At 42.5% G+C, this 14,720-nt stretch overlaps 1 protein-coding gene across 1 annotated transcript in view; it reads left to right on the top strand.

The window, feature by feature from the left end:
- Positions 1 to 242: 242 nt before the first annotated feature.
- The window catches only part of LOC136444448 (QRFP-like peptide receptor), a 53,801-nt gene continuing 39,323 nt past the window's right edge, over positions 243 to 14,720 (top strand). Inside the window, exon 1 of the mRNA XM_066441991.1 lies at positions 243 to 733. Coding sequence (XP_066298088.1) covers positions 270 to 733 — 464 coding nt within the window. The 5' untranslated portion in view covers positions 243 to 269. The remainder of the gene's footprint in view (positions 734 to 14,720) is intronic.

Genomic DNA, 14,720 nt, shown 5'->3' with positions numbered 1-14,720 from the left:
GGCTATTCAGCTTACGCGTAGTAATTAATGTGCTGAGGCTTAAGTCGAGGTTAGTCATGCCGACCTGTCGGCTTCCGGGAAACGATGTGCTTGGAACAAAGTCTCAGTTACTAGGCAACTAACACCAATGTCTTAACTGTAAGTAATAAACTAATACGTAGAAACGTCTGCCTTCCTACTCGCGCCCGCACGTCATGTGATCCAGACCACTACTAATATTGAGCGAACCGCTCAAAGAACTGCGCAGTAGACGAGTAACGTCTCCGAGAATGACTGTGGAACTTAAAGAAGGCACTGAAGCGCTAACCCCAACGGCGTCGGCTGGGGCCGAAGTCCCGGCCGATAGCAGCAATGACTCGTGGTGGCAGACAGGGAACGGCACAATGAGTAAAGAGCCGTATGTGGGCGCTTACGAGATCTTAGGGATGTTATGGATCTCGGTTCCGACAATCCTTACATACGGCATCACGTTCATCGTAGGGACGTTAGGCAATGCGCTGGTGCTGTTCTGCACCGTCCGATACAAGCGGCTACGAGCGGCCACCACGTACTACCTGGCGAGCCTGGCAGCGGCAGACCTCATCATCTGCTTCGCCTGCGTGCCGATCCGCACGGCCGAGTACTTCCTGCCTCAGTGGGAACTGGGGCTCTTCATGTGCAAGGCTATCGCCTTCGTGCAGATGTTGTCTGTCATCTGCTCCGTCCTCACGCTAACCGCCATCTCAATTGAGAGGTAAATAAACCTGTCTTTTATCTTCTCGTAGTTTTGTCATTTGTGTGGAAGGATGGACAACCTTAAAATACGTAGCACTCCTTGAAATTGCATAGTTTTTCTCATAGTTTGTCACAGTAAAACACAATTTGGCGATCTGAAAATGCTCTAAACCTTCCAAACAAATACATGCTAGACCATCGATAACATGTAGGTAAAGGTAAAGGTAAAGGTACCATAGCCCTTTTGGGGCCGTTGGAGCAGTGGGTTTTTACCCACCGTGTCTAGGGCACGATAACATGTATATAACTTTTAATCAGTCTAATCAGTCAGTTACGTGAACATTTTATAGTAATTGGTGTGGCGTAGTTAAGCTTAGTTATTACTATATATATATATATATATATATATAGTAATGACTAAGCTTAACTACGTCACACCAATTACTATAAAATGTTAACTTGTTCAAAACAAAATCATTGAAACAGCATACTGTTTCATATGTAACGTGAGTACTTACAGGTAAGACAACCATCTCAACAGTATCATGATGTGCGGCAATTAGGTAGCTTTTTGGTTAGTGTCTTCTGGTTTGGTTTGGTTTGGTTTTACAACCAGAGCAAGAAAGTCGAAATGCTAGCTGAGAAAAACGCTTGATGATTCGTTTGAAGCTGTTAAACACTGATGATTGCTGCATGGTACAGCCGATAGAACGGGCCCTGAAGAACGGGCTCAATCCTCCTGCTTCTGGGGAGATACTGGCGTACGTAAACAACACATAGTGTATCTACTCAGTTTGGATCTGCATATATACATAGGGGTTTATCACTTTCCCTTCACCTCCTTAGAATCAATGAGAATCTGTTGCTCTCTGAAAAGAAGTGGGGCTCCACCAAATCTGGACGGACTGACACATGTTGAAGCTGACTTATGCATGTTTTCTGTTACAATTTGAACAGACTTGGGAAAACTTCTGTTCACGTTAGAATATCTTTTTTTGACTCGGTCAGTCATTGAATCGATTTGCCCGGTGGAAACCGTTCCCCTTTAGGGCCGAAGTGAAACATTACTGACATCCCGATGGGAGAGATCGATTAAAGCAACGTCCCAGGGGGTTGCGAGATGGTATCTTTGAACATTTGCAGTATATTTCTATGTGCATATATTTTGGCCTTTTTAGTGCCACGATTTCTAACAGTACAAATACCACACATATTATGTAGATATAGATCTAAACCAAATTCATGACTTCTTTCTTTTTCACTATAGCAAAATTTTGCTGTCGTTTGTTCTATGTTAACACTTAGATATAAACCATAAAAATAGTAAGAATTATGTATGTATGTATGTATGTATGTATGAATGTATGTATGTATCTATGTATGTATGTATAAAAAAAAAACTCCTTCAACTGGCTATCAAAAAAGCACGACATGTATAGGTCTAAAAAAGTCAATCGTGTATCAAAACTAATGAATCTAATTACCTTCGTCGAGAAGGTTATGTTTTGCACATCGTTCGTGTGTGTGTCCTTCTACAAACAGCATAACTCGAGAATGCCTGAATGGATTGTCTTCATACCTAGTAGGTGGGTAGGTCTTTGTGAGACCTCAAAATGATTAGATTTTGGCCTCCCTAGCAACTTGCTATGATACTGCAGCGGAACTTTCGGTTTTGATATCCCGTGTTCTGGACATGCAATGGTCATGATTTTTAGTGGTAGACAGCTCTTGAGAGGGAGACTGTTAGCCAGATAGTTTTCGGCCCCCTAGTGGCTTTTGAACTGCAGGAGCCGTTTTATGTAAATACGATAACCCTTTCTCCAGTAGATACAGCTTCTACCCGTTAAACTATAGATTTTATTCGGAATTATGAACCTTTGATGAAATACTCTTTATCTCTTAGTAATGGATGCAACTTAAGCTGTACAGTTTAAAAACTTCCTTCTGAAGGTATAAATACACCTTCATTTGGACTTATTTTGGGTATCTAGGGTAACATTTCTCATCCGATTTGAACTTTCTAATGGAGTGTGACCTTTCAGATTAAAGGTCGTTTGTTTAACAGCAATGGAGCCTGCATGAAGGTAAAGCTGTTAGGATTTATCCATACAGCGTGGATTAATGGCTATCCTGTGTGATGTGTACACAGCCCTGTCTTGTTCATCCATAGGGTGGAAGTTGCAACCTTTGAAATTTCGCCCGACAGTATCCTTTAATGTCGGCATATGAAAGACATCAAGAGATATATTCTATAAGCAAATGATGACCAGTGTCCAGGAAACTATTCGCGTTCGCGGCATCGGTACCCTGTAACGTTAGCCTTTGCGCGTGACGAACCAACGAGTGACGTCGTGGATACACCGTTTCCATAGAAGCGAGGCCGCTGAGAGCGCGCTCAACTCTCTGAAAAATGTACAGATTTCAGTGAGCGCGAAATATATCGATTTTGAACAGGTTCAAAACAAAAGGCCATTTTGAAGGTATTTCTGGCCGAGTGAATAACTAGAAGTTATGGAAACCGCACGTAGAACATGACGTTCTCCCTGTCATGTTTGAAATTACATGTACAGTAGTAACAGCAACAGTGCGTAAATAACAATTGTTTTCTTTATGGATGTTTTACCTTCTTTTAGACACTAATATGCCATCCACCAACTATACGGTTGAATCGGTTGACATTTGAACAATATTTCTCAAGCAAAAGCACTACAAATCGTACAGAAAACAAATTAAAAACAGTATACCCTAGCTTAGAATGGAGAACATTATAAACCTGATATATCATGCGCATTGAGGTACATGTGATGTGACGACAGAATATCCTGCCCAATTATCATCTTGACTGAAATCATGTTGACGAAATAATTGTACATGCATTATCAACAGTCATGAAGCCGATTCAGAAGTAGAAGTTGTCTATATATGTCAAAGCAGGAAAGCAACAGCCATTACTGGTCACGACCTGCCGACCGTCAGTCACACGGAGTTCTTTCTGAGAAGTGGTGCTCAACATTCCGCTTGGGTTCAGCCTTATTGCACAGATTCTAAGACCCAGCCGTGCTTCTCCTTTTTGTGATGAGACGCAGGCGGAGGTGTGTTCCTGCCGGCCCCATCACTACGACGGTTCTCGCCCCGGCGCGTACAAGCTGTGCGCCCGATTCCTGAGATTAAAAGCATTCAACTGAAACTTTCGCACCCCCTGTGGAACCAGATCCCCTGAGAACCGGGGAGTGTCGTCAGACTGGAAAGAACGCCATGATTTTATACGCGCCTAGAGAGCGTAGTGATCCTAACAAACCATAGAGCAGAGTCATCAATCAATGGTATTCCTGTAGCACTAAACACAGTCATTATAGGAAATGTAATCTTCCAATGATGATGCCCAGAGTGCTTTTAAAATCCGGTATGGTATCACCGAATTCCAGGTTACTGACGTCGATTGTCAGACCAGGCATTTTCAACCCGTGCTTGCTGGAGTATATGCTAACACCCGTCTAGGCCACCATTTGGAATTTTAAGAGCTGATTTATTATTTTCCTTTAGACTGCAGCTCTCTATCCCGGAGGTATTCTACATCCATGGCGTATACTGGTATTCAAAACCCAATGAGCTTGAACCATGACTAGAGATATATACTCAGTTAAAGTTGAACCAAGAGTACAAACTAGCTCGAAGCCAAACTTACTAACGTAGCGCTACCAATTATGGTCCACTTTGGGGCATGTCCACATGTCAAGGTGTTAAAGCCAGTTCCCATGGGTGATAAAAACAACTTTAGTCTCCTTTACACATAACAATGAAATACGTTTGTGTCCAGCGACACGACAGAACAAACTCCTGAAGTCATGGCAGCAGGTTACCTGGAAGCGCCATGGATGTAATTCGACACCGCGGACGTCATGTTTTTCTAACTCACACGATGGCTAGTATCTTTTAAAGTAGCTGACATTAAAACTTTCTTTGATATTCAAACTATCTATTCGAGGTTTGAACCTCTACTACTCTTTATGAAGGTTTGATACAACCCTCACCTACGCTACATTTTCGCACGTCAAAACATTATTGCCATTCGTTTATCACACAAACTTCACGTGCTAGTCAGCGTTGTTGAAATTGACTGCACAACCATATTTTCTTCCATCGCGTCAAGCAAGCGGTGGGACAAACATGGTGACTAAACTACAAGGGTGGTACAAAAACAAACGCATTTTTTATCATGGCAGGTTCATTACCGTCGTTGAGAAGGTTATGTTTTGCACAGCGTTCGTGTGTGTGTGTGTCACATCCGTCCGCCTGTGAACAGTATAACTCGAGAATGCCGGGATGAATTGTCTTCATACTTGGTATGTGGGTAACTTAACGCTACCAGCTTGCGCTACCAGTTGTCGCCCAGTTTGCGTCATGTCCACATGTCGAGGTATATTATGCCAAAGCCAGTTCTCATGAACAATAAAGAACGTCTGTTCCTTAGCAATGACTCTCCTTTAGGCCACAGCAAGTAAATGTTATGGATGACAACCTCTGCAGACTCTAAAATCAATGCGCGCGGGCGAAAAAAACAAGGTTGGCAAAAAAAACAGAAGATACCTACATTTTCAAATCTGACGACCATGAAGTATGTTAAAAGAATTGAAATCCTTGTATTCAATAAAACAGCGAGAAACGCTGGTGTCAACATTAAAATCCTTATAAGCAGAATAAAACGAATGCATGCAATACCAGGGCAAATCTCTACTTATCTCTTTATCTGCAAACCAGTAGCTTTGTTTAATAGATTTCCTGACTGCGAAGAAAAAATGTCTTTTAAACTGTTCTTGAAGATGTGTACATGAAGCCAAAACAACAGCAATGATCGTGTGTGTTACTGCGGGATAAATGGTTTGAACAGCACATCAAGAACAAAGAAAGGACACAGAGAGAAGGCTTCTCGTGCACCGGGCACGGGAGTCTCCTGAGGCAGATCGACTTTGATTACATCATGCTGGATCTGCATGCTCACTCTAGACGAAGCTCTCTCCTTTATATCTCTGCCGTGCCTCAGAAATCTCCCGCCTTTTTACTCATTTGTAAGGGGTTTTCAGTTGAACATTATTACATGATTATGCAAATGCCTATCTACAGCATCTAGGTCGTTTTTGCGTTAGAACAGATAGAGGTTTAAAATCATGCGAAAATCAATGCGCGCGCTGATGTCATCCGTAAAATCTACTTGCTGTGTGGCCTTTTGTTTTTATTAGTCAAAATAATTCTTATTAGTCAAAATAATACAACGGTAACGTTGGGTAACATAAATTCGCAATTTTTCCGATAATGGTTGACTGAAATCAATCTAGCAGAACAATAAACCATCCTTTTTTTCCATCATTCTGTCAGTATCATGTACTGTCTTTGCACTAATCATATATATGGTAGATTTTGTCTCTAGTCGTGCTGACACCATAATATTTCAACTTGAAACTACCATCCGCCGCACGCACAATGACGGTGTTGTCGGACAGGTGTGAACATTATTTCGGGAGAGAAGATTTGTCTGGAATATCTTACCGCTAATTACATTTTATACAGCAGCTATTCGTTCCATCCTTGGCTTGAGGAGAGTGCTTGTCCAAGTAAAAAAATACACGGAAAAGCGGCCGTACTGTACACATCAGGCCTTCGGTAACATCCCGTTTGTTGAGTCGGTAGAACGTCACTCAAAGTCGATCCCCACCGTCATGGCAACGTGTACATTATTCATGGGAAGTTAGCTGGATGCCGTAGCAATGGTTATACTACTATGTCCATGTGTTCCTTGTTGTGTTAGGAGCAAACTTTGAGGAAAATATCGTCTTTAGTCCACTATCACACGCAACATTTAGACAAAAAAGTGTTCCTCACAAACCTTTGTCGTCTGCTTGACAACAGCATTCTGGGTAATAGTATGGCGGCGGGAAAATACACGTGCTGTAGGTTGTAGCAACAAAGAGGAGTTTTGACGATTGATCACACTTAGCATCCAGTTACAGGTTAGCAAAAGAGATTGTAATAAGTTGTCTTGTAAATAATTGTGTTTAGCAGGCAGGAGATGTGACATTTGCCTTATAAACCAGCGAACAACCGTGCAGTGTGGTTCTCCCACGAAGCCCCCAGACTCTGTCAATAAGGGACGGAGAGTTTTTGACGTCGCCAACTTCTAATGCATGGTTATCGAAGCTTTTCAGTCAGTGTTCTAAATACGTTAGTCTATCCGGTTTGCATTGCTGGCGTTATAACTGATTTTGCATCTAGCACATATCCCTAAAATACACCGTTTCGAAAAATCGCGAATTTAAGTACCCCACGAATTTATGTTACCCAACGTTACATACAACACCATCCAGCAAATTAAGACATCATAAAGTATATCATAAAGTATTCCATTTCCCACAGTGTTTCTCTTGTCTTCCCCTCCTTGTCGCGATAATAAATTCTACTTGGTGGAATAAATTAACGTACTTTTCAAACATTTCTTAAAAGAAATGTTTGAAATGTAAGTTTGATTTGCCTCTGCTTTTAAAAATATATCTTTTGTCCAATAAAATTTTACGATTTTCAATACGATTTTCCGATGCTAAATTTCAAAATATAACATTATAACATTGAAAGGGTTTAAATGTAAATTTTGTCCTGTTTTATTGTTATACCAAATTTTTATTTTATTCCAAAAGGAGACCACACCGATACAATCTCAGAAGACATGAGTGTATGATTCTTCTTCAAGATGGCAAAGTGAGCATAAGGGGCTATCTACACACTTCCAAATATATAAAAGCCTATTGGTAGGCAGAATTTTATGAATAAGTATATATTGGAACAATCTAGAAGTTGGGTCAATGGTTCATCTTAATATGGAGGGAAAAACTTGTTTCTAGGGGATTGGAGTGTCAAAGAGGTACAGCCAGGATAATTGCACATTGTGTGGGACATCTGTTGATTTAAAAGGGGTCAAAAAAGATCTATACATATCTCTATTAATCTTTGTCTGATCAAGCCAAGTACTATCATATTGTTCAGGTCTACAAACAGAAAGTGGGGGGGGGGGGGGGCTACCATTCAAATTAGACTTCCATTTTCTGGGAATAGCAGCTATGAGTTGTATATAATGCAGGTTATCACAAACTGGACCATACTTGGCACAAAATTCAACATAAGACATCAAAGAATATTTGCATTCAATATATTATTAAAATACCTCTATTTACAAAAGCATCAAATAACACAGGTTTTCCACCAATTAATATATTATCATTCATACATAACAGTTGTTGCTTAATTTCAGCAGGATCAGTGGGGATCTTGTACTGATATTTATACCAAGCTGTAAGTATATCTTGTCAAAATGGATTTAATCTAAAGTGTTCTACAGAATTGAGTTGAAGGAAAGGAAATAGGTTGCCACCCACTGATAAATGCATTCTTAATAACCATGCAGTAAACATATCTTCATTAAAATACAATTTGGGGATCCACGAAGATTTCATAGTACGAGGGAAAGCATATAAATATTTGAGATTTAGTCCACCATTTTCAATTGAGTTGTACAATGTTTTCCTACTTATTCTTTCAGGCCCACCATTCTACATAGATAAGAAAAGTTTCCTTTCATATCGTTGAAAAAAAGATTTTTCTGAATTTGGAGAATCTGAAAGAGATGTGTAAATTGAGGGATTATTAAGGAACTGATAATTGCAATTTTTCCAAGCAAATGCAAAATCTTTCCTTTCCATGGATATAAAAGTCTGTCTATTTTAGTTAAGCGAGGCTCAAAATTTAAGTCCACAATATTTTTAAGTCTATTTGGATATGCACCCCCAAGATGTCGACCTCTCCATCTACCCATTCAATAGGTAGATGGGTGGGCAATCTGAAATTACTATTTTTTAAAGTTCCAATTCTAACTTCTTTATATTTTTCAAAGTTTAATGTGGCCTTATACAAAACAATGAAATAGGTTTACGTCCAGCGACATAACAGAATAAACTCCTGAACCAGTAACAGCAAGTTTAATGGAAGCGTGATGCATGAAGCCCCGGTTTAGCCCCGGTTACACATAGCCGAACATGGCTCCCGAACGCTAGCCGACTCGGGTCGGCGGTAGTTCGGGAGCAGTCTGACCATGCAGTTTTTAGGCCACGCCTATCTTTGGCGCCGAACTTGAGCCGAACATGCGCCGAACATGTCCCAACCATCTCCTAACCAGTAAATGTCTAACCTACTCCCAACCATCCCGACCTCTAGCCGAATCTCTCCTGACTAATTCCCGACCAGTTGCTAACCCTGTCACGAATTGAAATGGACACATTCAGCGACTTTGAAAAGAGGGGACATTTTCATTTTTTTATCAAGATAATCCATTCTTCTATGTTGTTAACATCACCAAGAGATCGAATTCGGATCACGGTTAGCTCAAATACGGCTCTTAGCTTTCGTATCTGTTTTTGGTCGTGTGAAAGAAAAAACTGCAGTTGTTTGGGCGTGTGTCTAGGGCGAAAGGCACTCTTTCACACACAATTCTTCAGGGAAAAGCGGAAGGTGCGCGGTCGCGGGGACGTCCCCGTCGGTCGTGGATCACAGATTTAAAGGAGTGGAGCGGTCATACAGCCAACCAGATGACCAGACTGGCGGAAGACCGCCAGCAGTGGAGAGCCTTCACTTAACGCTATGCTGCCCCTACGGTTGACTAAGCTACGGGAGTGAGTGAATGAGTGAGTGAGTGAGTGAGTGAGTGAGTGAGTGAGTGAGTGAGTGAGTGAGTGAGTGAGTGAGTGAGTGAGTGAGTGAGTGAGTGAGTGAGTGAGTGAGTGAGTGAGTGAGTGAGTGAGTGAGTGAGTGAGTGAAGGTCGGGGGCGATTCACCCACGTTATGGTAGTAGTCCGTTTGGTTGGGACTGAGTCAGCAGAGATTTATCTTCGGCCTTGAGGTGAGTCATGCGTAGGTTGGAAACTAGTTGGGATTAAGTCAGCAGTGGTTCTGGCGTGGTTAAGATTTAAATTGTACTGCTGACTTACTCCCGAACACCAGCCGAACACTAGCCGACCGTGCCGAACACCAGCCGAGCACCAGCTAACCCATTCCAGACCATCCGTCCAGAGCCGAATGTTTTGAATTTTTTCAGCCGAACACCATCCGACTCAGACAAACGCCAGCCGACCACAGCCGACCTAGCTCCCGAATCACCCATAACCATGGTCGGGAGAGAGTCGGGAGGCATGCCCGGTTAGTTGCCTAATGTGTCCATTTTGATTCGTTAGAGGGTCTGCAATCGGTTTTGGATTAGTCGGGAGAGATTTGTCAGTCTGGGGCTAGAGGTCGGGATGGTTGGGAGTAGGTTAGAAAGCATTCGGGACTCCATTGGGAGTAATTTATTTGCTAGTTAGGAGATGGTTGGGACATGTTCGGTGCATGTTTGACGCGAAAGATTGGCGTGGCCTAAAAACTGGTCAGACTGCTTCCCGAACGTCCGCCGACCTGGGTCGGCTTGTGTTCGGGAATCATGTTCGGCTATGTGTAACCGGGGTAGTATTTCATATGTTATTCGTCGGCATCATGTTGGCGATTCAAGGTCATGGCCATGCGTTTATCACGTGAACACCACGTGCCGCTCATGTCGGTGGCTCACTGACTGGAAGCCGAGAAGGAAAGGCATATCGCTGAAAGGAAACTAAATCCATGCACTGTAGATCAAGTGGCAACATGTCGATACATATATGTTTGCACTATTAGCTATCGACTTTAGGGATTCTCAGCCAATGGCGTGTGGCGACATGAAAGAGAATCCGCCAGTCTCAGCAGAGAACCGTGCTGGGCGCTCTGCTGGTTTTGTTCTATAACCGATGTTTCTATATAACGTTATTCTATTACCTGTTAATCTAAAGTTTGTTGATTGTACCAAGCATTGCTACAATCCGGCGAAACTTTGTAGATGTTCATAAATACAAGTCAGGGGCTAAATTCAGTTCATGGTTCGTGTATCATTGATATCCTCCATATTCAAACAATAGTTCCACGATCCCAGAGAAAGTTAGTATCATCTTTATTGTGTTTATAACAAAAATACAAGGACAATATGAATGATTAAAGAGGAAAGTCATCTATTGCGTAATATATTACTTGAAAATATTCACTGCTACATAACTTGCTTATGTCACAAATATGAAGTCCCCATCATTTGCCGATGAGTTATTGTAGCCTTTGCTCAACAGTTATCTAAGAAAAACGGTCCTTATTAGCATCATCTATATGCAGTCATCATTTCCTCTTTCAAAATGTCACAGTTAAGTTCTATATCCCTCTACAGGAGGTCATTTTGGACTTTCTTCAATAGTTATGAACATTCACACAAGTTACGTCTGATGATATTAACCTTTATCTAACCCACGTGTGTCACTTGTATAGATATTATATTATTTGCCACGGAGGTGTTATGCAATTTTCGTGCCAAAAAAATCATGATTTGCAGTAAAAAAAAAACAGTTTTACGCTTTTCGGATTCGTCGCTGAATAATAGGAGACAAAATGTTAACAGTCCGTCGCAGGAACACGGATCAAGAGGTGTCGATTCGCGCAAAAGGACGACATAGTCGTAGATATACATTAATCATAAATGCCTCGTTTCTTAGTTCTGAGATCGGAAACTCTTTTGATGGGCCTATTGACCTGTTGCAAGGACAGTTCGTTTCGCAGAAAGGCTACGAGTGAAGGACGCATGATGTGAAGGGTTGCATTTGTGTTTACATAACGAATCATCATTAAAATATCGGGAGTACGGACGAAGATTGATAGACAATTAAGTGCAGAAATGGTATTAACGTTATCTTCCACTGCACGAAATGGCCTCGTATCCCGGCGTATACGTGCAGGGATTCCTCCGGAAATATTCCATATCCCGGTGCGGATTTAGCGTATCCGTTATAACTAACGGATACGCTAAATCCGCACCGGGATATGGAATATTTCCGGAGGAATCCCTGTACGTATACGCCGGGATACGAGGCCATTTCGTGCAGTGTTCTTTCCGCATTTACTGTTACCTTCGCCAGAAGGTTCTGTTTTAGGTAGCGTTTATTTGGTATGTGGGAAGGTCTTGATGAGCCTCCGAAGTGATCAGATATACAGTTCAAATTGGAGTGGCAGTTTGTGAATGGGAAGAAGTGACATAGGTTTCAGCCCCCTTGTTGATTTTCTTGCGTTGTTCTTATTTACTAGAGTAGTACCAATATCAAAAAGAACTTGTTGAAACTCGTTACACATTTCACCATTGTCCATGATGATCTTGTCTCCAACTTCTATGTCTTAGGGGTCTGTGTTTGTCGTTTTTGTTTTTTACGATTAAGTACTTCATTGGGGCTGTAGGGGGCTCTGGGTAGGGGTCAGCACCTCGGGTTTGCACACCGAACCATGGTTCATACCGTGGGCTTGCACATCGTACCCTGGTCTGCACCTTTGGTTGCCTGTCTGCTGCACCCGACCAACATCAGTAGGGTGGACAGGCACCACTGGACCTCACCTATCCTCCAATCTCTCACGTGCTGGCTCCAAGCGCCACACCCCGGTACACCGCTTCAGCAGGCGGGCTAAACCACGTGAGGGGGTGGTACTGACACTGTATCACTGGGCGGAGGAACTTCTCAGGAAGTCAACGGCCAGGGCGGAGGGGCCCTAAGCGACGAGCTCAACGGCCAAGTGTCCAGGGCCAAGGCGGCCCACTGAGTCACGGAGGATGTCGGCTGTGGCCAACGGCCTGGAGAGGAGATGATGAAGTCAACCACTGCAACTTCCATGCCGGCTCGGTCGTCCCCCGGACTAAAAAGGACCGCGCCTGTTGCTGCACCCCAGGGCGTAGGTGATAAGCCCATTACTGGTGGTTTAGACAAGAAACTCCGTGCAAGAGATGATGTTGTCATAGGCATATGGAATACTAGAACATTGCGTCCGGATGGTAAACTCGAAGAGTTAGCCCATGAAATGGACAGATACCACTGGAACGTTCTAGGAGTATGTGAAACAAGATGGAAAAATATGGGTGAAAGTACAACTGACGAAGGGCATAAGCTTTATTACAGCGGTAGACAGGACAAACACTTAGAAGGAGTTGGCTTTTTTGGTCCACAGGGACATTCTGGACACAGTTATGGAATGCCGCCCAATTTCGAGCAGGATAATGACTATCCGCCTAAGAGCTGCTCCATTTAATATCACAGTCGTGCAAGTATATGCACCAACGAGTGATTATGATGACAGCGTAATAGAAGACTTTTATTCCCATCTCCAAGAAACAATAAACAAAACAACTAAGAAAGATGTCATAATAATCCAAGGAGATTGGAATGCCAAGATAGGTCGGGACGCACAGAATAGCTGGAAGGGCACTTGCGGTCATTCCTGTAACTTAACTACGAATGACAGAGGGCTTCGGCTGCTAGAGTTTGCAGCCGCTAACAGCATGATAGCAGCAAACACGCTTGGTGCTCATAAAAACTCAAGAAGAATGACATGGCACAGTCCAAATGGACACAGCAACCAAATTGACTACATTCTAGTACCTAGACGCTTCCGATCAGGAATAAATGTTGCGCGCACCCGTTCTTTTCCTGGGGCTGATATTGGTAGCGACCATGACTTGGTTATGATGACATTCAGAATGCGTCTAACAACGGTCAGGAAGCAGAAATTCACCAGACTTCGATTTGACTTGGACAAACTTAAAGACCCTGTTATAAAGGAACAGTTCCAAGCTAAAATTGGAGGGAAGTTCGCACCACTGACAATCTTAGGTCGGAACGAAAATGAGAACCTAGAAGAAACCATAGAAAAGTTCAATACAGCAATATTACAAACTGCCAAGGAGACCCTTGGGAAACACCAGCGCCCCAAGAAACCCTGGGTAACTGCTGAAATCCTTGAACTCTGTGACAAAAGACGTGAACTGAAAAAGGAAAAGAGCAACCCAGAAGGAGCTCAGAAGTACAGAGAAGCAAACAACAAAGTCAGATTAGGAATGAAAAAGGCAAAGAAGGCTTGGATAGAGCAAAAATGCACTGAAATCCAAACCAGCCTAAAACATAACAACACAAAAAAAAGCATATAAAGTGGTTAAAGAACTCACCACAGTAAAGAGCTCAATACCCAACAACATACAGAATAAAACGGGTAATTGTCTCACAGAAGAAGTAGATATCCTGAACAGATGGACAGAATATTGCGAAGAACTATATAACTATAAACTGAAAGTAGATCCATCAATGTTGGATTGCCCTCAGGCAGACTCTGAGTTAGACTCCCATCCCATATTGAAGGAGGAAGTGGAAAATGCGGTTAAGTCTCTTAAACCTGGTAAGTCCCCCGGTCCTGACAACATACCAGCAGAACTAATACAGGCTGGAGGAGAAACCATGATCACAGTGCTCACCTCCATTTGCAACACCATTTGGAAAACAGGGGAATGGCCAACCCCATGGACACGCTCCCTGATCATTACGTTGCCAAAAAAGGGGAACCTACAAATGTGTCAGAATTACCGTACCATAAGTTTGATAAGCCACCCCAGCAAAGTTATGCTACGAGTCATTCTAAACAGACTGAAACCAGTAGCCGAGACCATTATCAAGGAGGAACAAGCAGGATTTAGACCTGGTAGAAGCACGACTGAACAAATATTCAACTTGAGATTAATATGTGAAAAACACTTACAACATCAGAAAGACCTATACCACATAGTCATAGACTTTAAAAAGGCATTTGATCGTGTGTGGCAAGAGGCACTATGGGCAACCATGAGGAAGTACAACATAATTGAAAACTTGGTCAAGTCGATTGAAAGCCTATACAACAAAGCAACAAGTGCAGTCCTCCTAAATGGCAGTGTTGGGAGATGGTTTCGTACAACAGTTGGTGTGCGCCAGGGCTGTCTTCTCTCCCCGACACTCTTTAATATATTCTTAGAGAGAATTATGGATGAGGCCCTAGAGAACTTTGAAGGCACTGTTACA

This window comes from Branchiostoma lanceolatum, chromosome 11 (assembly GCF_035083965.1).
Source record: "Branchiostoma lanceolatum isolate klBraLanc5 chromosome 11, klBraLanc5.hap2, whole genome shotgun sequence".
Lineage (NCBI taxonomy): Eukaryota > Metazoa > Chordata > Leptocardii > Amphioxiformes > Branchiostomatidae > Branchiostoma > Branchiostoma lanceolatum.
The sequence above is the reverse complement of the archived record's forward strand: the minus strand, read 5'-3'. Positions and strand labels throughout refer to the sequence as shown.